The 27977-nt window shown below is 44.3% G+C and overlaps 1 protein-coding gene across 2 annotated transcripts in view; it reads left to right on the top strand.

Annotated features, from left to right (window-relative positions):
* Positions 1-27752, top strand: part of LOC126100979 (speckle-type POZ protein-like) — a 49419-nt gene extending 21667 nt beyond the window's left edge. For both annotated transcript variants that reach the window (XM_049911643.1, XM_049911642.1), the window contains exons 2-3: positions 15281-15857; positions 27186-27752. In XM_049911643.1, coding sequence (XP_049767600.1) covers positions 15292-15857; positions 27186-27672 — 1053 coding nt within the window. In that variant the 5' untranslated portion in view covers positions 15281-15291 and the 3' untranslated portion in view covers positions 27673-27752. The remainder of the gene's footprint in view (positions 1-15280; positions 15858-27185) is intronic.
* Positions 27753-27977: the final 225 nt, after the last annotated feature.

The raw sequence follows: 27977 nt of genomic DNA, 5'->3' as shown, positions 1-27977 counted from the left end.
ATTTACCTGTCGACCAGTCTGGTGTGGTACTTGAAGATAACAAAACGAAAGCCGAAGTGCCCGCATCTCGTGGTCGTGCGGTCGCGTTCTCGCTTCCCACGCCCGGGTTCCCGGGTTAGATTCCCGGCGGGGTCAGGGATTTTCTCTGCCTCGTGATGGCTGGATGTTATGTGCTGTCCTTAGGTTAGTTAGGTATAAGTAGTTCTAAGTTCTAGGGGACTGATGACCATAGATGTTAAGTCCCATAGCGCTCAGAGCCATTTCGAAAGCCGAAGTTTTAAATTTCACGTTCAAGAAATCGTTCACGCAGGATAATTGTTCAGACATGCTGTCCCTTGAACATCGAACAGACTCCCGTAAAGGCGACATAGTAATAAGCATACCTGGCGCAGACAAACAATAGAGAGAGTTGAAAACAAATAGGTCATCAGGACCGAATGGATTCCCATTCCCGTTTTTCGAACAGTACTCTACGGCGCTGGCGCCTTACCTAACTTGCATTTATTAAAAATCTCTCACGCGGTACAAGGTTCCAAGCGACTGGGAAAAAGCGCAGGTGACTCCTGTATACAAGAAGGGCAAAAGAATGAACCTGCAGAGTTACAACCAATATCCCTAACATCGGTTTGCCTCAGAATTATTGAACATATTCTCAGTTCGAATATAATAAATTTTCTTGAGATCGAGAATGGTGTGGGTTCCTGTCGTCATGTCCTAGTTCATGAACGACGGGCAACGTATGAGTGGCCAAGTAAGTGATCCCGACAGTCGGGATACCAGTTACTTTGGAATAAGGCTGGGCATCTCGGACATATTCTGAGTCGTAGTCACCTTTGTGCTCATACGGCAAAGACTACCAAATCCACCGGTTAGTCCTTCAGCCGTTAGGGGTAAAACCCAATGGGACTCGGGGCAAGTAAGGCTAGCAACCTGCTTCCCTGGTACTTTAAATATGATGCTGGCAATAATCAGAGCAAAATGCCTCGGACCTTTGGAGGTGACGGAGTCCCACCTCTAACTGACAAGCCAGGGATTCCTAAGATACGACTTGGCAAACAAATGGTAATGAGATGGGGAGCTATTAATATCAATGGGGGCTACTCTGGGAAGAAGGTAGAGCTGGCAGAGGCTGCAAGTAAGATGGGGCTGGACGTTTTAGCTGTTAGTGACATTCGGGTAAGGGGTGAGAAAGAAGAGGAAGTGGGAGAATACAAGGTCTACCTGTCAGGAGTCAAAGCAGGTATAGCACAATGGAGTGTAGGGCTTTACATCAGGAAAGAAATGGAACCCAGCGTAGTTGCAATAAGGTATGTAAACGAACGACTGATGTGGATAGATTTGACAGTGTCTAGCAAGAAAATTAGGATTGTGTCAGTATATTCGCATTGTGAAGGGACAGATCAAGACAAGATGGATAGTTTCTATGAGGAACTCAGTGATGTAGTTGTTAGAGTAAAGGACTAGGATAGTGTGCTGCTCATGGGTGATTTTTACGCCAGGATTGGAAATCGAACAGAAGGGTATGAAAAGGTTATGGGTAAATTTGGAGAGGATATGGAGGCCAACAGGAACGGGAAACAACTCTTGGATTTCTGTGCCAGTATGGGCTTAGTAATCACAAACTCCTTTTTTAAACATAAGAACATTCACCGGTATACTTGAGAAGGCAGGGGAACCAGATCTGTCATTGACTATATAATAACAGATCAGGAATTCAGGAAGGCTGTGAGGGACACACGTGTATTCAGGGGATTCTTTGATGACACTGATCATTATTTAATCTGCAGTGAAATTGGGATTGTGAGGCCGAAAGTGCAGGAGGTCAGGTCCATATGTAGGAGGATAAGAGTGGAGAAACTTCAAGATAAGGAAATCAGGCACAAGTACATAACAGCGATCTCAGAAAGGTATCAGTTAGTTGAATGTAGTCAATTACAGTCATTGGAAAAGGAATGGACAAGGTATAGGGACACAGTACTAGAAGTGGCTAAAGAATGTCTTGGAACAGTAGTGTCTAAAAGTAGGATGAAGCAAACAGCTTGGTGGAATGATATAGTCAAGGCAGCCTGTAAAAGGAAAAAGAAGGCCTATCAAAAATGGCTACATACCAGAACCCAGGTAGACAGAGAAAGTTATGTTGAAGAAAGAAACAAAGCCAAACAGATAATTGCAGCATCCAAGAAGAAATCGTGGGAAGACTTTGGAAACATGTTGGAGACTATGGGTCAAGCTGCTGGAAAACCATTCTGGAGTGTAATTAGCAGTCTGCGAAAGGGAGGTAAGAAGGAAATGACAAGTATTTTGGACAGGTCAGGAAAACTGCTGGTGAATCCTGTGGATGCCTTGGGCAGATGGAGGGAATATTTTGAAGAGTTGCTCAATGTAGGTGAAAATGCGATCAGTAATGTTTCAGATTTCGAGGTAGAATGGGATAGGAATGATGATGGAAATAGGATCACATTTGAGGAAGTGGAAAAAATGGTCAATAGATTGCAGTGCAATAAAGCGGCTGGGGTGGATGAAATTAAGTCGGAACTCATCAAATACAGTGGAATGTCAGGTCTTAAATGGCTACACAGGATAATTGAAATGGCCTGGGAGTCGGGACAGGTTCCATCAGACTGGACAAAAGCAGTAATCGCACCAATCTTTAAACATGGAAACAGAAAAGATTGTAACAACTACAGAAGTATCTCTTTAATCAGCGTTGTGGGTAAAATCTTCGCAGGTATTGTTGAAAGGAAAGTGCGAGTATTAGTTGAGGACCAACTGGATGAAAATCAGTGTGGGTTTAGGCCTCTTAGAGGTTGTCAGGACCAGATCTTTAGATTACGGCAAATAATGGAGAAGTGTTATGAGTGGAACAGGGAATTGTATCTATGCTTTATAGATCTAGAAAAGGCATATGACCGGGTTCCTAGGAGGAAGTTATTGTCTGTTCTACAAGATTATGGAATAGGAGGCAAACTTTTGCAAGCAATTAAAGGTCTTTACATGGATAGTGAGGCAGCAGTTAGAGTTGACGGTAAGTTGAGTTCATGGTTCACAGTAGTTTCAGGGGTAAGACAAGGCTGCAACCTGTCTCCACTGTTGTTCATATTATTTATGGATCATATGTTGGAAACAATAGACTGACTGGGTGAGAATAAGATATGTGAACACAAAATAAGCAGTCTTGCATAGGCGGATGACTTAGTTGTGATGGCAGATTCGATTGAAAGTTTGCAAAGTAATATTTCAGAGCTAGATCAGAAATGTAAGGACTATGGTATGAAGATTAGCATCTCCAAAACGAAAGTAATGTCAGTGGGAAAGAAATATAAACGGATTGAGTGCTAAATAGGAGGAACAAAGTTAGAACAGGTGGACGGTTTAAAGTACTTAGGATGCATATTCTCACAGGATGGCAACATAGTGAAAGAACTGGAAACGAGGTGTAGCAAAGCTAATGCAGTGAGCGCTCAGCTACGATCTACTCTCTTCTGCAAGAAGGAAGTCAGTACCAAGACTAAGTTATCTGTGCACTGTTCAATCTTTCGACCAACTTTGTTGTATGAGAGCGAAAGCTGGGTTGATTCAGGTTACCTTATCAACAAGGTTGAGGTTACGGATATGAAAATAGCTAGGATGATTGCAGGTACTAGTAGATGGGAACAATGGCAGGAGGGTGTCCACAATGAGGAAATCAAAGAAAAACTGGGAATGAACTCTATCGATGTAGCAGTCAGGGCGAACAGGCTTAGATGGTGGGGTCATGTTACACGCATGGGAGAAGCAAGGTTACCCAAGAGACTCATGGATTCAGCAGTAGAGGGTAGGAGGAGTCGGGGCATGCCAAGGTGAAGGTACCTGGATTCGGTTAAGAATGATTTTGAAGTAATAGGTTTAACATCAGAAGAGGCACCAATGTTAGCACTGAATAGGGAATCATGGAGGAACTGTATAAGGGGGGCTATGCTCCAGACTGAACGCTGAAAGGCATAATCAGACTTAAATGATGATGATGATGATGATGATCGAGAAGCTCATGTCCACGAATCAGCACGGTTTTAGAAAGCATCGCTCATGTGAATCACAGCTTGCCCTTTTCTCACGTGACATACGGCGAACTATGGATGAAGAGCAACAGGTAGATTCTATATTTCCAGATTTTCGGAAAGTGTTTGACACGATGCCCCACTGCAGGCTGTTCAAGAAGGTACGAGCATATGGAATAGGTTCACAGTTACGTGAGTGACTCGAAGAGTTCTTTAGTTATAGAGCTCAGTATGTTGTTCTCGACAGCGAGTGTTCATAAGAGACAAGGGTATCCTCTGGAGTGCCCCGGGGAAGTGTGATGGGACCACTGTTGTTCTCTATATACGAAAATGATTTGGCGTACAGGGTAGGCAGCAATCTGAGGCTGTTTGCTGATGATGCTGTAGTGCACAGTCACGAGTCAGAAGTTGAGTGGCTGTAGGAGGATACAAGATGACTTAAACGAAACTTCTAGATGATATGATGAGTCGCAGCTAGCTTTAAATGTAGAGAAATATAACTTAACGCTGATGAGTAGAAAGACACAGGTACTTGACACAGTGACATCGTTTAAATATCTGGGCCTAACGTTGCAAATCGATATCAAATAGAAAGAGCACGTGTACCCACAAATGGTCGACTTTGGTTTATGGGGAGAATTCTTCGAAAGTACGGTTTATCCGTGAAGGGGACGGCATATAGGGCACTAATGTGAACTATTCTTCAGGACTACTGGAGTGTTTGGGATCTGTATCACGTCGGATTAAAGAAAGACATCGAAGCAATTCAGCGGCATGCTGTTAGATTTGTTATTGGTAACTTCGAAGAGTGTGCGTTGAGGAAATGCTTCGGGAATTCAGTGGGAGTCTCTGGAGGTAAGGCAACATTCTTTTCGAGGGCAACTATTGAGAAAATTTAGAGAACCGGCATTTGAAGCTGACTGCAGAACGATTCTACTACCTCCAACACACTTTGCGCGAAAAGAACACGAACATGTTGTTGTTGGTGTTGTGGTCTTCAGTCCTGAGACTGGTTTGATGCAGCTCTCCATGCTACTCTATCCTGTGCAAGCTTCTTCATCTCCCAGTACCTACTGCAACCTACATCCTCCTGAATCTGCTTAGTGTATTCATCTCTTGGTCTCCCTCTACGATTTTTACCCTCCACGCTGCCCTCCAGTACTAAATTGGTGATCCCTCGATGTCTCAGAACATGTCCTACCAACCGATCCATTCTTCTAGTGAAGTTGTGCCACAAGCTCCTCTTCTCCCCAATTCTGTTCAATACCTCCTCATTAGTTATGTGATCTACCCATCTAATCTTCAGCTTTCTTCTGTAGCACCACATTTCGAAAGCTTCTATTCTCTTCTTGTCTAAACTATTTATCATCCATGTTTCACTTCCATACATGGCTACATTCTACACAAATATTTTCAGAAACGACATCCTGACACTTAAATCAACACTCGATGTTAACAAATTTTTCTTCTTCAGAAACGCTTTCCTTGCCATTGCCAGTCTACACCTTATATCCTCTTTACTTCGACCATTATTAATTATTTTGCTCCTCAAATAGCAAAACTCCTTTACTACTTTAAGTGTCTCATTTCCTAATCTAGTTCCCTCAGCATCACCCGACTTAATTCGACTACATTCCATTATCCTCATTTTGCTTTTGTTGATGTTCATCTTATACCCTCCTTTCAAGAACTGTCCATTCCGTTCAACTGCTCTTCCAAGTCCTTTGCTGTCTCTGACAGAATTACAATGTTATTCGCGAACCTCAAAGTTTTTATTTCTTCTCCAAGGATTTTAATACCTACTCCGAATTTTTCTTTTGTTTCCTTTATTGCTTGCTGAGTATACAGATTGAATAACATCGAGGATAGGCTACAACCCTGTCTCACTCCCTTCCCAACCACTGCTTCCCTTTCATGTCCCTCGACTGTCATAACTGCCATCTGCTTTCTGTACAAATTGTAAATAGCCTTTCGCTCCCTGTGTTTTACCATTGACACCTTTAGAATTTGAAAGAGAGTATTCCAACCAACATTGTCAAAATCTTTCTCTAAGTCTACAAATGCTAGAAACGTAGGTTTGCCTTTCCTTAATCTAGCTTCTAAGATAAGTCGAAGGGTCAGTATTGCCTAACGTGTTCCAATATGTCTACGGAATCAAACTGATCTTCCCCGAGGTCGGATTCTATCAGTTTTTCCATTCGTCTGTAAAGATTTCGCGTTAGTATTTTGCAGCTGTGACTTATTACACTGATAGTTCGGTAATTTTCACATCTGTCAACACCTGCTATCTTTGGGATTGGAATTATTATATTCTTCTTGCAGTCTGAGGGTATTTCGCCTGTCTCATACATCTTGCTCACCAGATGGTAGAATTTCCACAGGACTGGCTCTCCCAAAGCTGTCAGTAGTTCTAATGGAATGTTGTCTACTCCGGGGGCCTTGTTTCGACTCAGGTCTTTCACTGCTCTGTCAAACTCTTCACGCAGTATCGTATCTCCCACTTCATTTTCATTTACATCCTCTTCCATTTCCATAATATTGTCCTCAAGTACATCGCCCTTGTATAGAACCTCTATATGCTCCTTCCACCTTTCTGCTTTCCCTTCTTTGCTTAGAACTGGGTTTCCATCTGAGCTTTTGATATTCATACAAGTGGTTCTCTTTTCTCCAAAGGTCTCTTTAATTTTCCTGTAAGCAGTATCTACCTTACCCCAAGTGAGATAAGCCTCTACATCCTTATATTTGTACTCTAGCCATCCCTGCTTAGCTATTTTGCACCTCCTGTTCACCTCATTTTTTAGATGTTTGTATTCCTTTTTGCTTGCTTCTTTTACTGCATTTTTATATTTTCTCGTTTCATCAGTTAAATTCAATATTTCTTCTGTTACCCAAGAGTTTCTATTAGCCCTCGTCTTTTTACCTACTTGATCCTCTGCTGCCTTCACTACTTCATCCCTCAAAGCTACCCATTCTTCTTCTACTGTATTTCTTTCCCCCATTCCTGTCAATTGTTCCCTTATGCTCTGCCTGAAACTCTGTACAACCTCTGGTTCTTTCAGTTTATCCAGGTCCCATCTCCTTAAATTTCCACCTTTTTGCAGTTTCTTCAGTTTTAATCTACAGTTCATAACCAATAGACCTGGTTCCTAAATCTCTGTCTTACCATTATATAATCTATCTGATACCTTTTAGTATCTCCAGGGTTCTTCCATGTATACAACCTTCTTTCATGATTCTTGAACCAAGTGTTGGCTATGATTAAGTTATGCTCTGTGCAAAATTCTACCAGGCGTCTTTCATTTCTTTGCCCCAACCCATAATCACCCACTATGTTTCCTTCTCTACCTTCGCCTACTCTCGAATTCCATTCACCCATGACTATTAAAGTTTCGTCTCCCTTCACTACCTGAATAATTTCTTTTATCTCATCACACATTTCATCAATTTCTTCGTTATCTGCAGAGCTAGTTGGCATACAAACTTGTACTACTGTAGTAGGCGTGGGCTTCATGTCTATCTTGGCAACAATAATGCGTTAACTATGCTGTTTGTAGTAGCTTACCCGTACTCCTATTTTCTTTTTCATTATTAAACCTACTCCAGCGTTACCCCTATTTCATTTTGTATTTATAACCCTGTATTCACCCGACCAAAAGTCTTGTTCCTCTTGCCACCGAACTTCACTAATTCCCACTATATCTAACTTTAACGTATCCATTTCCCTTTTTAAATTTTCTAACCTACCTGCCCGATTAAGGGATCTGACATTCCACGCTCCGATCCGTAGAACGCCACTTTTCTTTCTCCTGATAACAACGTCCTCTTGAGTAGTCCCCACCTGGAGAGCCGAATGGGGGACTATTTTACCTCCGGAATATTTTACCCAAGAGGACGCCATCATCATTTAACCATACAGTAAAGCTGCATGCCCTCGGGAAAAATTACGGTTGTAGTTTCCCCTTGCTTTCAGCCGTTCGCAGTACCAGAACAGCAAGGCCATTTTGGTTAGTGTTACAAGGCCAGATCAGTCAATCATCCAGACTGTTGCCCCTGCAACTACTGAAAAGGCTGCTGCCCCTCATGAATCAGGAACCACACGTTTGTCTGGCCTCTCAACAGATACCCCTCCATTGTGGTTGCACATACGGTACGGCTATCTGTATCGTCGAGGCACGTTGGCCTCCCCACCAACGGCAAGGTCCATGGAGGGGGGACACGAACATAAGATATGAGAAATAAGGGCTCATACGGAAGCATACAGCCGGCGGAAGTGGCCGAGCGGCTCTAGGCCCTTCAGTCTGGAACCGCGCAGCTGCTACGGTCCCAGGTTCGAATCCTGCCTCGGGCATAGATGTGTGTGGTGTCCTTAGGTTAGTTAGGTTTAAGTAGTTGTAAGTTCTATGGGACTGATGACCTCAGAATTTAAGTCCCATGTTGCTCAGGGCCATTTGAACCATTTTAATTGAGGCATATAGACTGTCGTTTTTCCCTCGTCCTATTTGCGAGTACAACGTGAAAGGAAGTGAGTAGTTGTGGTACAAGGCACCCTCGGCCACGCGCTGCACAGTGGATGGCGGGCTACTGACGTAGATGTAAATGTCATTCTACTACACATTGCCTAACATCAATTTTAGCACAACGTCGGTCGGAAAAAGTCAAATCCCAGGATCAGGTTGTATCCCTTTCTTAGGTGCAGTACTGTCTATACACACTTTTTAAATCGAGTAGCCCCTGTATGAGAATTTACGTCTGCTGAACCCAGTCGTCTTAAATCGTTATCCCTGAAGCCGCGAATCGCATAGGGTTGTGGGTCCGGTTGCCTCTGATTCACTAATCTGTTGTCTCTAGTGGCAACCGACATCTGCTGCCCAGTGTTAAACGAAAGTACTTCCTATTTTTTACAACACCCATTACTCCGCACTCCATCTCTGCATTAGTATTTGTTGCATTTAATTTTAACAGGAATGCATTTAGCTGGACTTTGGGATCCCCCTTGCATTTAACGGCCGCTTACCACCTCCTCATCAACCACTACGTCCATTACCAAAATTCGACTACTGATACCTTCCATATCCTGTGCTTCCCTGTGGTTGGCGGAACTGCCTCTGTGAATTCCCCTTCTGTCTACACCTGTAACAGTTTAAAATGGTTCAAATGGCTCTGAGCGCCATGGGACTTAACATCTGAGGTCATCAGTCCCCTAGAACTTAGAACTGCTTAAACCTAAATAACCTACGGACATCACACACACCCATGCCCGAGGTAGGATTCGAACCTGCGACCGTAGCGGTCGTGCGGTTCCAGACTGTAGCTCCTAGAACCGCTGGACCACTCCGGCTGTCCCCTGGAACAGTGTTTGCAGAAAATACAACATGTATATCTCATAAACCTGTTGATGTATCAATTTCGACCATCATCTGCCCATCTTCTTGCAACAAAACTGTGTGTGCTTCATTACTCTGCCTCAAGTCATACGTGTCCTATCAGCAAAATCCTCCGCAGTTTCCCCATGACTCTTCACGATAGCGCTCAACTGGTCCCGAAAATACCGTGCACTATTCTGTTCTTTTGTGGCTTTGCAAAAGCCCTTTCTCCAACTGCTCGAAGCTTGCGGCATTATTTAATGCTTCTGTACACCTCACGTACCTTTTTGCTTCTCACTCTAGTTGCAGTCCAACCACCCATCTCCGCCGAGGTTTGAAGTTCCTCTACGAACAACAGCATATCCTCAGATGGTTTTCCACAGTAGGGGAAACCCTTCATAGTTGGATCCACCTCATACTGTGGTACCTGAAGCAATGCTAACTGTTCTTCCCTGGCTGTCATCGGCCCATGTAGCTGCCTGGTATCAGCTGTTAGCTGTGCAACCTTTCGTAACAATATTAGTACTCTCATCCCGTACACTAGTACAACAAGAAGTCGCAACTCCCATAAATTGATCACAGACTCAATCTTTACGTTGTATCATGAGCCACCTAGACTCTCTACAGTGACTTGCAATATGACACTATCGACGACATGTGCAACAGATTAGAGACACAGACTACAAGCATTGCGCAGTATGCGCACGTAAGTCACGTTGTGTGCACCGTACTGACACCAAATACTGCTCTCTACAGTTACCCCCAAACTCAGATAAGTCAGTCGGCTCCTCTGGCCTAAACAAGGTAGCCTTTAAATTACGATGACAGTCACGCCTCATGTCCATGTCTATTACACTCTCCAAAACACAAACCAATCAGTTCTTCGCTAACTGCACCTCGTTGACAACAGTAGCTCGTGATTCAGACTCCATGTCGGTTGAAGATGCTGATGTAAATTCTGACACCAAATTATGGCACCCACAATACAGGGAGCTGTGGCTATGAGCCATGCTGCTGGTGTTGGTCTGGCACTATCGGGGGGGGGGGGGGGGAGATAGTGCTTACAACTGTTGCCCTGCCATGGCATCGAACCGGTGACTTCCATTAGCAGGTTCGTATCGTGATCTCGTGTGACACAGCCCAGTAAACCCGGTGGGGCTGCAACATTGAGAACAAATTTGTTACAAAAATGTCCCGTGCCTATAGCCAGCAGCAACGTGTCTGATGTGCTTATACGACACCAACTTATTGTAGTCTAAAATGCCATTGCTGCTGTCAGTGTGGATATCTGGCATACCCTTGCTGCACTAATCTGTGCAGTACTACTGAGTTCGCTGTTTCAACAAGCGAACCTGTCTCGCGAAACTGCGTCGACCTTGTTACACAGACAACATCCCGCACTCACCTGCTGCCAGCGCTGACGCAATACACCGCCCGTATACGCTCGGCATGCTACAACTGTGATTTATTGTCTGTTACTGCGTTTAGGAACTTCTCACATCTCAATAGATATCCCTCAAAATAGTTTACAACGGAATTCTATAAACTCCTCTTGTCCTCACTCTTTAAGACTGCCATTTTTCATCCAAAGAGTCGTTTCTGAATTCCAGTATGCACCTGTAACACAACACCCCAATGAAATTCAGTATTTTTCTTTCCTCTGTCTCCAGAGTCAAGTTCGTACAGCCATACACCGTCACACTCCAAACATATGCTTTTGGAACGCTTTTCCCGATTTATTGGTAGTTACATTAAGCTTTACCGAGCGTGGTGACGCAGATGTTAGCACACCGGACTCACATTCGGGAGGACGACGGTCCAAACCAGCGTCTGGCCATCCTGATTTTCTGTGTTTTCCCTAAATCGCTTCAGGCAAATGCCGGGATGGTTCCTTTGAAAGGGCACGACCAACTTCCTTCCCCATCCTTTCCTAATCAGATGGGACCGATGACCTCGTTACTTCACCCCCTCCCCCAAATCAACCACTTGAGATGTTAATATCTTCTTTTTATTGGGAAGTTATTCTTCGTATGTCTTCTTTGACTCTTCCACTTCCTGTGATATTGCTTCCTAAATTAGTCAAAGTTATACAGAGGCTCATTACATACATGTACTCGAACACTGGTTTGTCAAACTTTGTCACCATTCACGTATGTTGTTAAGTTCCTTTGCTTACATTTCTCTATAATTACTTTTTCCAAAACCAAACTGATTTTTTGAGAAATTGGGTCAACTCTTTGAAACGATGGAGCCTATCAGTTCTTTAAGAGATTCACCTCAAAATCTGTTGGTAACTTTCCGATAGAGATGCGTTACACAGCACAGTGTATAACTTGACTTTGATTTCCATTCCTCCAACTTTAAGAAATTTGGAGGAAAATTGTTTACTCCTGGGCTTGGTTTCTTGGGTGTTGCAGAGGTAGATGAGATTCCTCTTCTAAAATGAATCCCTCAATGACTGAGGTTGGTTGATAGAAGAGAACTGTAATAAACTGAAGGTGATTTAACCCTGACCGTCTAATGTAAATATTCTAGATAGTGAGTATGAGAAAGAGAACCAGAGCTTCTAATTGAGAACTTATATTAATATGAATTATGTACTCGCCTATCAGTACCACTTCCAAACCTGTTGTAGCGTGACATCAGTTAGAAGACCATATCACATATATAAGTCGAAAAAAGGGCATATTCTCTATGATTGGCTCTTATGTATCGCCCTATGTATGATTGCGTATTGTCCTGTTGGACTATGTGACGAATGTTGAGAATGAGTTGCAGTCTGGTTACCCCTGTTCCATGGAGGTTTTGCTTGATGGAAAGGCACCACAGTCTTTGTTAGGTTATGGTTGATTCTCTGTGTTAACTAACACCTTCATGACAACATGAAAGACTAACTTTTACGAGGGTGGTTTGAAAAGTTCTCGGAATCACCACTAGAGGTCAGTGGTAGCGCAACGAGTTGTTCACATGATACTCATTGGACTGTTGCCTGTGAACACGTGCCACGTCAGTGCTCTTGGAAGAGAGCTGTGGCGGTGACGTGGCTCTGTTGTTGTTCCCGCTTAGTTTTTTTCGAAGATGGAAAAAATCGAAATTCGAGCGGTGATTAAGTACTTCGTAAAGAAAGGTATGAAAGCAAAGGACGTTGATGCCGATTCACAGAATACACTGGGGGACTCTGCTTCTTCATATTTAACTGTTGCCAAGTGAACAAATGAATTTAAATTTGGTCCGGAGTGCCTAGATGATGGTTCGAAAAGTGGTCGGCCAAGATGTGTCATTACTCCATGCAAAAGTGCACAAAATGGTCATGGAGGACACCTATTGAAAGTGCATGAAATATCTAACGCTTGATTAACTGAAGAATTAGAAATGAAAAAACGATCTGTAAGATGGGTGCCGCGACTCTTGACGCGCGCCAGCAGACATGTGCCACCAGCATAGCAAAATTACACAAACTGAGGTATGAATTGTTGCCACACCCACCTTATTCACCTGGCATGGCACAGTCAGACTTCCACCTGTTCCCAAAAATTACAATTTTTCTTGGTGGACGAAGACTCACTTCAAATGAAGAACTGGTAGCCGGAGTTAACAACTACTTTGTAGGCCTGGAGGAAACTCATTTTCGAGTTGGGATCAAGGAACTGGAACACCGTTGGACCAAGTGCATTAATCTACAAGGAGACTACATCAAAAAATAAAAAAAAATAAACGTTTCAGTGATGTAAGTACTTTTTTTCTATTCCGTTCCGAGAACTTTTCAAACCACCTTTGTAAGAGCAGAGTATTGCAGATTCCATTCTCAAAACATCCTTGTTTCCTTAAGCAACTGGAGAAGTCAGGAACATGGCTCACAGAATAAGGTACTATCGTAGAGCATTCTGGCCTTGTTAATATTATGCCAGATGCCCATTTCACTGACATATCAAGGAAATAACTGTAGAAAGATATTAAGGAAACGAAGTCTCCTTCGCTTTTTGAGTTTGTCCTGAGAATGATATGTGCTGAAACAAATAGGGACTGCTTTACATGGTTGTTGTTGTTGTGGTCTTCAGTCCTGAGACTGGTTTGATGCAGCTCTCCATGCTACTCTATCCTGTGCAAGCTTCTTCATCTCCCAGTACCTACTGCAACCTACATCCTTCTGAATCTGCTTAGTGTATTCATCTCTTGGTCTCCCCCTACGATTTTTACCCTCCACGCTGCCCTCCAATACTAAATTGGTGATCCCTTGATGCCTCAGAACATGTCCTACCAAACGATCCCTTGTTCTGGTCAAGTTGTGCCACAAACTCCTCTACTCCCCAATCCTATTCAGTACCTCCTCATTAGTTATGTGATCTACCCATCTAATCTTCAGCATTCTTCTGTAGCACCACATTTCGAAAGCTTCTATTCTCTTCTTGTCCAAACTATTTATCGTCCATGTTTCACTTCCATACATGGCTACACTCCATACAAATACTTTCAGAAATGACTTCCTAACACTTAAATCTATACTCGAAGTTAGCAAATTTCTCTTCTTCAGAAACGCTTTCCTTGCCATTGCCAGTTTACATTTTATATCCTCTCTACTTCGACCATCATCAGTTATTTTGCTCCCCAAATAGCAAAACTCCTTTACTACTTTAAGTGTCTCATTTCCTAATCTAATACCCTCAACATCACCCGACTTAATTCGACTACATTCCATTATCCTCGTTTTACTTTTGTTGATGTTCATCTTATATGCTCCCTTCAAGACACCATCCATTCCGTTCAACTGCTCTTCCAAATCCTTTGCTGTCTCTGACAGAATCACAATGTCATCAGCGAACCTCAAAGTTTTTATTTCTTCTCCATGGATTTTAATACCTACTCCGAATTTTTCTTTTGTTTCCTTTACTGCTTGCTCAATATACAGATTGAATAACATTGGGGAGAGGCTACAACCCTGTCTTAGTCCCTTCCCAACCACTGCTTTCCTTTCATGTCCCTCGACTCTTATAACTGCCATTTGCTTTCTGTACAAATTGTAAATAGCTTTTCGCTCCCTGTAATTTACCCCTGCCACCTTCAGAATTTGAAAGAGAGTATTCCAGTCAACATTGTCAAAAGCTTTCTCTAAGTCTACAAATGCTAGAAACGTAGCTTTGCCTTTCCTTAATCTTTCTTCTAAGATAAGTCGTAAGGTCAGTATTGCCTCACGTGTTCCAGTATTTCTACGGAATCCAAACTGATCTTCCCCAAGGTCGGCTTCTACTAGTTTTTCCATTCGTCTGTAAAGAATTCGTGTTAGTATTTTGCAGCTGTGGCTTATTAAACTGATTGTTCGGTAATTCTCACATCTGTCAACACCTGCCTTCTTTGGGATTGGAATTATTATATTCTTCTTGAAGTCTGAGGGTATTTCGCCTGTCTCATACATCTTGCTCACCAGATGGTAGAGTTTTGTCAGGACTGGCTCTCCCGAGGCCGTCAGTAGTTCCAATGGAATGTTGTCTACTCCGGGGGCCTTGTTTCGACTCAGGTCTTTCAGTGCTCTGTCAAACTCTTCACGCAGTATCGTATGTCCCATTTCATCTTCATCTACATCCTCTTCCATTTCCATAATATTGTCCTCAAGTACATCGCCCTTGTATAGACCCTCTATATAGTCCTTCCACTTTTCGGCTTTCCCTTCTTTGCTTAGAACTGGGTTTCCATCTGGTATTATTAATTATTTGCAGCTGTTCACCTATGGCATCGTTCTGACACAGCAAGGAAACTACATTGCTGCTATTGACGTACAACTGATAACATTTAGAGCTGTCCTCGATACAGATCTGCCAGTAAATCGTACAATTGTAGGGGATACTGTCTAAAGACAAAGGACTACTTAGTGACGCGGTGTTTCAGAATCATCCGGAATGGAGTCCACTCAGGAATGTAAGGAGACCACAGCTGTGAACCTGGGCGCCCTCCTAGACGCGGGGGACGGAGCCGTGGTGATTTTGGCGGCGGGCGACACACGCCTCGTGGTGCACAAGGCCGTGCTGGCCGATAGGAGTCCCGTGTTCGCCGCGATGTTCCGGCACGAGACGCTGGAGGCCGGCAGCGGCCTGGTCACGATACCAGACGTGGGGGGCGCGGCGCTGCGCCAGCTGGTCGCCTACCTCTACACGCTGCAGGCCCCCCAGCTGCCCGGCATGGCCGCCCAGCTGCTGGCGGCCGCAGAAAAGTACGGCTTGCTGGTGCTGAAGGCTCACTGCGAGCGCCAGGTGGCCGCGCAGCTGTCAGTCGAGAATGCGGCGACCACAGCCGTCCTCGCAGTCAGGCACTCCGGGGCCAGCCTCACAAAGGCCGCCGTTAACTTCATGAAGGCCCACCTGGTTCCAGTGATGGCGACGCAGGGCTGGGCTGACGCAGTGCGCTCCCAGCCAGAAGACGTGGTGCAAGTCAGTCGGCTGCTCTCAGAGCTACCACCAGAAACCAGGTAAGCGCGTTAGCAGCCATTCACCGATGTTCGCCATTTGTGTGTATGTGTGCGTGCGTGTATATATCCGCAACTACTGTCTGATGTTTGCCATTGAGTTCCCTTACATGTATCCGTGCTGTGAAATGGTATGTGTACAAGTCGCTATTACTTAGGGTCTGGCATAATGCCGCTGAACAGTGGCCGAGCGGTTCTAGGCGCTAAAGTCTGGAACCGCGCGACCACTAAGGTCGCAGGTTCGAATCCTGCCTCGGGCATGCATGTATGTGATGTCCTTAGGTTACTTAGGTTTAAGTAGTTCTAGGGGACTGATGACCTCAGATGTTAAGTACCATAGTGCTCAGAGCCATTTGAACCAATGCCGCCGAACAAAATAATCTTGAGGATGTTGAGCACCAAAGCTGACACTAATGATGATGCTTAATCACAACCACCTCAGCTGTATTTATCGTTTTACCACTAATTTCGTTCAGTGAACATCTTCAGGTCTTCAGCAGTTGAACAGACCAGAAAATTGCGCTAAATCTACAGTATCCTAAGGAATAGATAACTTAATCCTCACCGAGTTGTGCTGCAGTCACGACACAAGTGGTCGGCACAAATGTCAAAGATCAAATCCAAAAACTCGTCACAAAATGTTTTGCCGACCGCCTGGCTCAAGTATGGCGAACAAACACCACAAGCTGTGTAGACAGGCCCGATCCACAACAGAGGTATACCTGTAAAAGTAATGTTTAGCCTCTGTCGAGCGCGGCAGTCGATTGTCCGATCGTAGTCGCTACAGTGACATAACCTTACATAGGAGACTGACACTGAAGAGAGCACAGTTAATCGAAACAACTGAAAAATAGATCCGAACAAAAGTTAACAACGCAGTTATTCACAATAACAAGAGGACATGTAACGATGCTTACACCAAATTGCATCGTCAATTGACAGCTATGACAATAAGTGAATAATTATAAAATACAGTTCCCAAATATTTCTGTAAAATATGTCCCGAACGGCAATTCTGCTTTCACGGAACGATCGTAAGCCATTAATAATGGGAATAAAGAAGAGCTAAAGCGACCAAATTGAAGGTTATCATATGCTGTTAAATTAACTACAGTTATTCACTACAGAGGAGAACATGCACCAGTGTTTGCACAGATCTGCATCATTATTATTTTCAAACGCCGTACGACTTATTACACAACTGATATCGAAGTATTGTGTGAAGTTTCGGGATTGCAGCCGGATCATGTTGACTTCTTGACACAATATTTCGGCTGGCAACCGTACAGCCGTTTTCAGGTGAGTGTCTGCCACTGGAGGCTGCTTTTTTTTCTGGGAAGTTGGAATACAGCTTCACTGGTTGCTCACGGTCTTACTGTGTTGGTGGATGGTAAAACTGTTCCACCCAACTGTGATGCCATTCTAAAGACATCACTGGAGTGCACGTTGAAGGTGTGGCGATGGGACTTGATGTCCCATATCACCTTCCGACAGTGGTAGTTCAGGTTTCAGGTGAGAGCTAACACAACGACGAACAACATTATGTATCAACATCGGCGGTTTATGATGATCGGCACCCATCGAGTGGTCGAGTCAGTACTAACGCTGCATGAGTGGCTGTAAGAAGGCTAATGTTAACCATGGTCGGAATCGGAGTCCTCAAGGATGGTGAGAGGAACAAGGTGTGTGTGCCAGTGCCAGGGAGGCGTTGTGCCAAAGTTTTGTAAGCCAGCAACTGTGTCACATAGGGCTTCTACTTTGATATAGAGACGCCTCACCTTCTCTCGCATGGACGTCTTGAGAGTGGCCATGCCCATTTCCTCGTGGATGGTAACCACCTTTGTGAGGGTAAGAGCATGCAGTCTCCACCAAAGCACCTTATTCTGCAGGTGCTGGAGGGTCTGCATCCAGGAGGCACTAATCGTAGCCGATGCAGTGGAGCCATAGGTGAGGGAAAGGTGGACGACCATCTGGTACAGGCAGAGCTTTGTGTTGAGGTTCAGTTTCCTGCTGCTGAACATTGGTACAACGCTTTTATCAGCTTGAGTCCCTTTTGCGTTACATATTCAGCATGGCGATGGCAGAACAGTTTCTTATCCATCCAGACACCTAGGTATTTGGTATCATGCAATCATACGACCTGGATGCGTGCAATAGTGATGTTGTGGCAGAGGATGGGGCGCTATTTAGTGATGTAGATGGCTGTAGTTTTGGCGGCACTGAGGGCAATCTTGTTGGGACGACACCAGGTCCACCTCCCTCTGGAGGCGACCAATAAGCTGGTCTGTGTTGCGGCCGGTGGTAAGAGAGCTGTATCATTGGCGTATTGCGCCAGGCGGCAGTAAGGGAGGACTGGCATATCATTAACACAAATGTTAAAAAGGGTGGGAGACAACGCAGAGCCCTGAGGGGTACCAATCGACATGTGACGTAAGCTGGGGCGTCGACCTTGCTGAGTAACCAAGAAAGTCTTATATTGGAGGAAATTATCCACTATCTTCATATAGATGTCGGGGATGGTCGTCTATGTCAGCATTTTGTACACAATATTGTCCTGTCAGATCTTATCATATGCGTTTTGCAGGTACAGGAAAAAATCTGACGTCGACGTGGTGGAGTTAAAGCCCTTGCTGACATGTTTTGTGATCCAAAGGACTTAGAGTTTGGCCGACAGGTGGGAAGTGAATCCAAACTGTTGTGGATGGGAGCTGACCGGTGTGGCCGTGCAGTTCTAGTCGCTTCAGTCATAGATGTTAAGTCCTATAGTGCTCAGAGCCATTTGAACCATTTGTTGTGGATAGATTGTCCCAGCTGCCACCAGAGACTGGGAAATGTGATGAAGGACCAAAGATTTGAGAACCTTGACCATGGAATTCAGAAGGCTAATGGGCCTATTGTTAGTAAGGGACTGCAGGATCATTTGTGGGCTTGGGAATGGCAAAGATTTTGGCCCACTTCCACTGTGGGGGAAAGACGCCAGTTGTGAGACAGCAGTTCTTCATACTGGTAAACAAGACCAGTGGCTTGTGAGGGAGCCGATGGAGGTGTTCCTTTAAAATACCATCTAAACCTGGAGCCGTCCCTGCTTCCACTAGAGGATCCGCTGGATTTGCCCTGTGGATGTAAATTGAGGGACAGGTTGACGTGGTCTTTGTCTTAAGGCGGCAATGGCCGCTAGAATATCGTGTGCATCTTGTAGGTTATCAGGCGTGAGGTTGGACTAGCGACTGGGTTTGGGCCTCAATTTCATCAGCCAGAGTTTCTACCACATGGAGGGCATCATAAGTTAAGCCATCAACACTGTGGATGGGATGGTTGTTCTTTACTGTGGAGCACTGCAGGACTCGGACAAGAGCCCATTTGGATTTATGTTGGAGGAGGAAGGCAGACATCTTGTCCTCCCATTGTTGTGTTTTCCAGTTGGCGAGCCAGTGGCAGAATTCACGCTGGAGATGGGGAAATAGGTGCGGTGCATGATGCTTTGTTTCCTTTGTGGAGAGCAGGAAGACTTCATAGCTTTCTGGTATATAGGACAAACCTTCCAGGGAGCCAGGTGGTGGAGATCCTGAGAAGTGCCCAAACAGCGGGAACACGTGGGTTTTTCTGAGGCCGGGAAGCTGCAATCCTCTGACGGAGACAAGCCAGCACACTTGGCACAACGAAAAGGCAGTGATCAGTAATTGCTGGTGTGGACTAAATGTTGATAGCTATGGCAGATAGAGGGGCCTTTGCAGCCTTCATATGATTCAATACGCACCTTGGTGCACAGGAGATACCTGATATAGAAAATGCTTTCGAAGCCCTTCCTCCGAATAAACATGGGTGGGCGTAGGAATAAATTTCCGGGTCTCAGGGTCCCTCTTGTTGTATTGGTGGACTAAAGGGTCCAGGAAATTGAGACGAAATAATCCACCCTGACATCTGTCTCTGTAACTCCGCAAGGAAGGTCTTTGATGACGTTTTTTGTTCTTTTGTCACCAGAAGCCTGAGTGCAGTAGTCCAAAGCTCTCGACTTTACAAAGTTGAGGACTTGGAGATAATCATTTACGGTGTCAAGCAGGTACTTGACGTGTCTTCCTGGTATACTGCATGCAGTTGGGTTGCAATAAGGCATTGCAGTTCAATATTCAGTTTCATGTAGTTTGTGGGATTGTAAACAATGATATGAGCGATCTTCTCCTTCTTTAGTGGTGGTGGAGGCGGATTCTGAGAAGTGGGGTCAGGATGGGGACCCATGTCCTGGTCCTTGGGAGCAACAGGTGTCGCTGCTGCAGGTGCAGAGGCATCGGAATCTGAATCATGGCCGCAGTGACGGGCGTGAGTGGAAGACCATTTAGAGTGTCGACAGTGGAGGGGACCAACAGGGTCAGAATCCCCAGATAGCACCGTAGGGGCGACGAGATGGTGGAGATGAAGCATCACCTGGCAAGGCGTCTGCATGATGGTTGGTTGTAATAATGCTGGGGGCCAACATGGCTTGACTATCTGTAGTTGAGAGGTCTATCACCAGGCAGCCAAGGGAATAGACGACGAAGAGGACGATCGGTCCCTCACACGATACTGTGTACAGGGTTCATGTGAATCAGTATCGCTCTCAGTGGTTATCAGTGACTTGTGGCGGGAAGCAGATGCGCTCAGTCCTTAGCCCATTGGGTGGTGTCAGTATCTGCACAGCCGGCAGCTCGCCACGATGGCTGTTGAGTGGCCGGTGTCACATTGCCATGCAAAGGGGAAATGGAATAGTTGCCTAGCCATGGATTCCTGTCCTTGGCCCTATTCATGTTTAGCCCCAGCCTGACTGATGTAGTCAGGTTGCTGGTGGCAGGCTATCGGCATGAATGCCTGTCGCCTGTCTATACCCTGTTCAGCATGATGAATACAAAATAATGAATTCAAAATAACGAAGCTGCCTTACTCAGTGAACGACAAATCGATGACGACTCACACTACAACTAGACAATGCTGAGCAACACTCGTGACTGTAATGAACAACACGCATGTGCTCACAAGTAAACACTGTCAGGGCTCCAACCTGAATGACCTGGGAGGCTGCTTTTTTTTCTTTATTGGATTTCGATTCTCCTCCAAAGGGGTGGCAGGGAGGGGGGGGCTGGCAGCAGTACAATACGCCCCTCTGCAGCCTACAGAAAAAATAGAAAACAGAATTAGGAGATATCATAAAAATAAAAGCAGACAATAAAATGGCGACTGTTAAAACTGAAACATGGCGGAAGAGGTGTGAAGAAAATATAAAAACAAAGGGTCAGTGATGCTGATTAATGGTTCAAATGGCTCTGAGCGCTATGGGATTTAACTGCTGCGGTCATCAGCCCCTAGAACTTTGAACCACTTAAACCTAACTAACCTAAGGACTTCACACACATCCAAGTCCGACGCAGGATTCGATCCTGCGACCGTAGCGGTTGCGCGGTTCCAGATTAAAGCGCCTAGAACCGCTTGGCCACTCCGGCCGGCGATGCTGATTAAAACATAAATAGATAGGCACAATTAAACAACACAGGACAGTCTGGTTCCTGTTCACAGCAGTTAAAAACACACCTAGCGACAATATGATGGCTGTTCGCAACACTCGTTGCATCCTCAAGGGGACACTCATGGAAAACTGAACTATAGAGTACAACAGCATATGGGTGAGTCGGGGACCTGGACAGATGCCAATGGTGGGAGAAGGCACAGAAAAGGGGGGGCAGAGCAGATGAGAGAAGGAGTGGGGAAGGCAGTTGAGGGGAAAGAAAAGGACTTGGGAGAGAGAATGGAGTCAAAGACAAGGTAGGCAGGGAAGAAACAGGACGGAGGGAGGGAGAGGGAGCCTGGGGAAATGACAGAGGGAAAGGTGAGGATCATAGTTGATAAGAGGGATACATAGAGAGAGAGAGAGAGAGAGAGAGAGAGAGAGAGGGAGTGAGTGAGAGAGAGAGAGAGAGAGAGAGAGAGAGAGAGAGAGAGCATCATCCGGGAGGGGGAGTTGACGGAAACCTCCTTGGAAAAGGAGATGAAGGGTGTAGAGGTGGAGGGAGGGGGGACACAATGTTGAAGGCACAGCAGTGGGCTGGGGTTCGAGAAGAGAGGAGCAACCAGGGGATGGGGAGGGGGGACCAAGTCGGCAGGAGGTGTAGAGGACTCATATATGTTCGAGGAAAAGGAGAAGATTGGGGAAAGGAATCAGGTCATAGAGGAACCATGTGGGGGCCGGGAGGTGTATATGGAAGGTGGGGTAGAGTTCATGGTGCTCAAGGATCTAGAGGGACTTACCCCAAGGACAAAGACGCTACCCCGAGATCATGGTGACATTATCGGAGAACAGCTCCAGCGTCATCCACAGTGTGATGTAACAAAATAAAAGTGATGTTGTTATTCAATGGAAAAGTTGGAATTTGAGATTTCTCTTACTGTTTTATCGATCACAATTGGCGTAAGAATCATGGATTGACCATTGTCATAAAATATTGTATTATGAAATGTGAATAGTTTTTACTTGCAGTTTCGCGTGGCTTGGAGCAGTCACAGCTAGCGTGCTATTGATTAAGAAATTGCATTAACGTCTTTCTAATTACTTCATGATCGTAGATACGATCATACCAGGTTGTGAAGTTATTGTTATGACAAAACAATTTCCTAAGGGACCAGAAAGTTCTTAAGGGCGCAAAAACAACTGTAACATCACACAAAAGGGAAATTCAATATTAAATCTGATGCAAGAAGACGATAAAACAGTTTTCTTTGTATCAATGTAACATGCACATTGGACTGCTGATCTTGGTGTCTGTAATCTTAGCAAAATGCATAATTAAAATGAAAATAGTACTGGGGAGATGATAGGAAGGAGCACTGCTAAATGATTCAGTATTCCCAGAACAAATATTTATTATAATTAGAACATATATCGTACCTTAAGCTTAGTACTGCATTGAGGGTAGATTTTTATGTCCGTTTCGTGTCCATTGAGCGCTCTTTTATATAGCCATTGTCCTCTTGAGTCGCTCGTGCGTCGTCACGATAAGTTATAACAGTTCTTCTTACACTTCACTCAAACTTCGACGGAACACGTTTTTATTTATTTAGTAAAAAATTAGATCAGACCACCACAAATCTGCGTCCGTATTACTTAAGAAAAACAGTACAAGTCTTTAGCGCTCAAGGCTTCATTTGTTCTCCAGTGAACAAAATAGTGAAGGATCGCATATCTATCCGTATTTTTCTGTTTATATTGCCGCCCAAAGACGACGAATTACATTATTTAGAAAATTCCACCGTCGCTATGCGACGCCTTATTATACCTTAATCATTATTTATAAACAAGTATTTGCCTTCTGGATGAAAGTATTAACTATTTGCTATTTTAATGAAGTCAAAAAAAGCGAATATCACCACAGCCAGCATTAACCGTTCCTGTATTGGCCGACCAGGAACTCCATCCCACAAACCAAGATCCGGCACCTGCACAACACAATGCAAGCACGTTTGCATGCTTCCATTGAACGTTCTGGCTGCTACACAGGTTATTAATGTACCTGATTTTCCCATTTGCAATGGCTTACCTGGCACTAACATTATCCTATGATCTTGCGATGACAATTACTTAAATATATTACCGAGACACATGTGAAGGGCTTATTTCAATAGTGGTACAAGTCCATTTTTGTTCATTCTGAGATACAGAGTCTTAAAGTTATAAGAGCGCTGAAAAATCTGCAGTTGGGACATATACTTAATATTTCTGGTATCTCAACTGCAGATATTTCAGCGCTCTTTTAACTTTAAGACTCTGTCTCTCAGAATGAACAAAAAAGACTTGTACCACTACTGAAATAAGCCCTTCATGTATTACCGAAATTTCATTACAATGGGTTAAATATTTCTCAGGGTTATTACGTCTAAAAGCACACTGTGTGCATATAAGTATAAACACAAATATATGTCTAGATAAGAGCTCATCATAAACAGAGTGACTCAGCTACATTCTAAGAGGCAACAAACCATTAGTCGCAGTACCTCTGCATTTCAGTGGACGTCAATATACAGTTCAGAACACCAAGACCTAAAAGAGAATGAAAATAGGCGAGCAATTCAGTGGAAATGAGTTAAATTGCTCACGCTCATAAAAGTGGCACTCTTCAAGGACTTATGTCAGAAAATCTCAGCAACAAGATAACATACAACTACTCCAGGAGGTGCAGTAACTGAATCGATACGTATGTAGGGAAACTAATGTAGTCAGGAGACACAATAATGACTGCCAGATGCAGAAACATAAAGTAGATAAGGTACGAAGTTGAAACTTTACCTTATCCTTATGTAAGGAAATAATCAGTAGTTAAAGATCCCAAAGAAAACAGATGTTACATCTTGTTACTCACACACAGGGAACAGACTGTGCTAAACGATAAACCATGTGGCTTAAAACTTAGTAGCACCACTGCTAGTACTCCATTTACGACTATGGATATGTATGAATCGGCATACAGATTAGAGGCACTCAAAGGCGCATGCCTTCACCAGCACCGGGCCTAGGAAAGCACTATGGGGTCAAAGTGATATTCAGGCCATTGGCTGACGAAGAGTAGTTGAGAATTAACGTCTTCTGTTCTCGCCATTCGACAGAAAACATCAAGAAGCGTTTCACATACTTGTTACTAAACTAATATCAATTTTGAATAAATAAACTATAGGACTTCGAGTACAGACAGCGAATTTATAAACTGTATGTATGCATAATAGCTACAGAAAAAGATGAGTACTTGATCGATTGATGGATATTGTATTTATCAGTAGTAATAAGTCACTTGGCAGATTAATACAATGACTGTGTTCTAAATTATATTTAGTCTACGGAGAATTTGCATCATTTTATCCTCGAGCAGAGGAAGTACACAGTGTGTAGTATCAGAATGCAAGTTTTGTCTGTTAGGCTTATTGTAATGAGGCTGTCGCTTGGAAACGAAACAGAGTGTTTCTCAGTATGTACATTAGTGACTGAAATCTTCAGTCTGTTCAACAAGCCAAGATTTGATTGAAGCAGTATTTTGAATGATAATCTGTAAGAGTGAATAAAACATTCTATTACTCACTTAACCCGTCAGTTTTGCTGTTGCATTCACACACATTGCAGCAATGTATTTTGAAAGCTGTTAAAGGTGTGTGTGTGTGTGTGTGTGTGTGTGTGTGTGTGTGTGTGTGTGCGCGTGCGTGCTTGTGTGCATGCATGGATGCTGGTTTTCATGGAAACACCTTTATCTGTGTGCAAGGGTGCATGTGTGCATACACCAGAAAGTGTGGTTGTGTGTAGGGCAGGGGTATTACGTTAGTGTCATTGCTATATAAGAAATATTTCCACTTAATCGTGTACTGAGAGACAGTAAATTTCTCTGACGAGACTGTGTGATGGAATTTTTGAATCCACTGAGTAACTTTTATTCTGAGATGACCGGAAATTTTCTTTAAATACCTAGAGAAATGTTTACTTTTGTGTGTCACATTTGCAAGCATGAGAAGGGTTTACACAAAGAACTAGTATTGATTGCATGAAGCATATTTTATGTCGTAGCTTGGGTTAACGGATTTCATTGAGAGACAGAATATAGGAATATTTAAAGGATACTGGGTGAAAACTTTTGAGAGGATGGTACAGCTGTGCATATGTCCTTTAATATACAGAGAACTTCCAACATTTTGCGTCATAGAAGGAAGAAAATTTACAATAGATTCGTTGGTTGTCACTGGGCAGATGGTTGTTGGAACAGTTCACAGTTATATAGGGTGAAAAGTATTTAAACCGACAAACTCTGGAGGTTGTAGGGGACATCAAAACAAATATTTTTCCCTAATGTCATTTTTTCCTATGCGGAGTATTTGAACCAGTAGAGGAAGATTTCTCTGGCGGCAAATTAAACCAACAAACACTTTTCCATTTTTTTAGGACCAAGAGACAACACATTAACACAACCCAATTTCAATTACAGTAGATTTTCAAAAATGCCTCCATTGACATGTAAACAAAGGCTACACCATCGGATCATGTTCTGTCCAACACGGGCAAAACCCCCATAGTATTCTGAATTTTTCCTGCTGCTGCTACTATCCGGGCAACCAGATCCTCTTCTGATGCAACAGGGGTTGCGTAAAAAAGGTTGCGCATCTCTCCCCACACAAAAAAGTCCAGAGGGGACATATCTGGGGATCCAGCAGGCCATGGTACAGGACCACCTCCGCCAATCCACGTTTCTGGGAACCGTCAGTCCAGGAACTGACTCACACGACGACTGAAACGTGCTGGCGCCCCGTCATGTTGGAACCACATGCATTGTCTTGTAGGGAGCGGGACGTCTTCCAGCAAGTCTGGCAATACTCTGGCTAGAAAACTGTAATAGTGCCTCCCATTTAATGGCCCAGGTTACGGCCTAATTAAACAGTCCCCAACAATACTGACCCACACATTAATGAAGAGAACCGCACTTGATGAGCGCTAGTAACTGTGGAATGTGGGTTATCCTCACTCCAAACATGCGAATTGTGCATGTTGAAGACTCCATCACGCCCGAACGTTACTTCATCGCTAAACAACACAGAGGATGGAAATGTAGGATGCATTTCACACTGTTCGAAGTACCACTGCTAAAATACCACTGCTAAAACTGTGCTCTGGGTGGATAGTCAACTGGTTCCAGGTTGTGGACACGCTGTGAAGTGAAATGGACATAACAATTTCTCTTGAAGGACTGTTCTTACATTCGTCTGATTCATCCCCATGTTACGTGCAATTGCACAAGGGCTGATTGAAGGATCCTGCTCCACATGCTGCAAGACAGCTTCCTCAAATTGCAGCGTTCTTACCGTGCGACGGCGACCCCGTCCAGGTAATCTGCTAAATGACCCGGTCTCACGCAGACATTGGTAGACAGCAGTACAGGTTGTATGATGCGGGATACGGCAATTAGGATATGGTTATTGATCAACCCAATGTGCAGCTCGTCCGTTGTGGTGCGCTACGTAGTACGCACCAACCATATCAGTGTACTCGCTCCAGGTGTATCGCTCCATTAGTAAACAGAGACAATGCACTACTACACTGGTGGAAAGCAGTTGCCTACAACTGAAGATGGTAATATGACCTCTAACAACTGAAGAGCGTAATATGGCCTCCACTGGTTTAAATAATCCTCGTAGGAAAAAATGACATTAGGGAAAAATATTTGTTTTGATATCCCCTACAACCTCCCAGAGTTTGTCGGTTTAAATACTTTTCACCCTGTAGTTGTATGTTTTCTTCAGTGTGTTTGGACAGACGAGTGATAACCCCGTTGTTTTGTGCAGGAGCCTTTCTGCAAAAGAGAAGGACAGGAGACTAATCAAGGCAGCTAAACAGGGGACCGTGGATGATGTGCGGACACTGCTTGCAGCAGGGGCGGATGTGGGGGCGAGAGAAGAGGACAGCACCAGGAGAACCGCCCTGCATTATGCAGCAGCAGAGGGACACGTCGAGGCTGCGAGGTGTTTGGTAGAGGCTGGCGCAGAAATGGGTGCCAGGACGTCCCGTGGGAACACGCCTCTGCACAGGGCTGCCTGGAACGGCCACGCAGCAGTGGTGCGGCTGCTGACGGCGTCCTCCGCCGACCCCAACGCCTGGAGTGAGGGCGGGTGGACGCCACTGCACGATGCGGCATTCAATGGCCACGCGCAGGCGGCGACTGCACTGCTGCTGGCAGGGGCCGACCGGAGGGCCAGAAATAATGAAGGCAAGACGGCACTCGACCTCGCCAGGGAGAAGAACCATCACCAGCTGATAGACATCCTAAGATGAAGCTAGCAGTCCGAAAAATAAGTCTGAAAAGAACATCACTACACGATTTTTTGTTTTTTTTTTTAGTTTAAGAATACAATAATTATGCAGTTATTCATTGTACCTGTGTCAACGTAGTACATATAACTGCACTAGTAACATCACACAAGAGTGATATATTACATGTCTATAAACTAATGTAAATAACAAAAGGCACACTTCATTTCATAAAAACTCTAACAAAAATCGAAAAATGTACTATTACTAATAAACATAAGTTTTCTGCAATGTTTAATTAGTGAAAAGTACTTCATAGGAACGTGACT

Source organism: Schistocerca cancellata, chromosome 9 (assembly GCF_023864275.1).
Source record: "Schistocerca cancellata isolate TAMUIC-IGC-003103 chromosome 9, iqSchCanc2.1, whole genome shotgun sequence".
NCBI lineage: Eukaryota > Metazoa > Arthropoda > Insecta > Orthoptera > Acrididae > Schistocerca > Schistocerca cancellata.
This window is presented reverse-complemented; position numbering and strand designations above follow the sequence as displayed.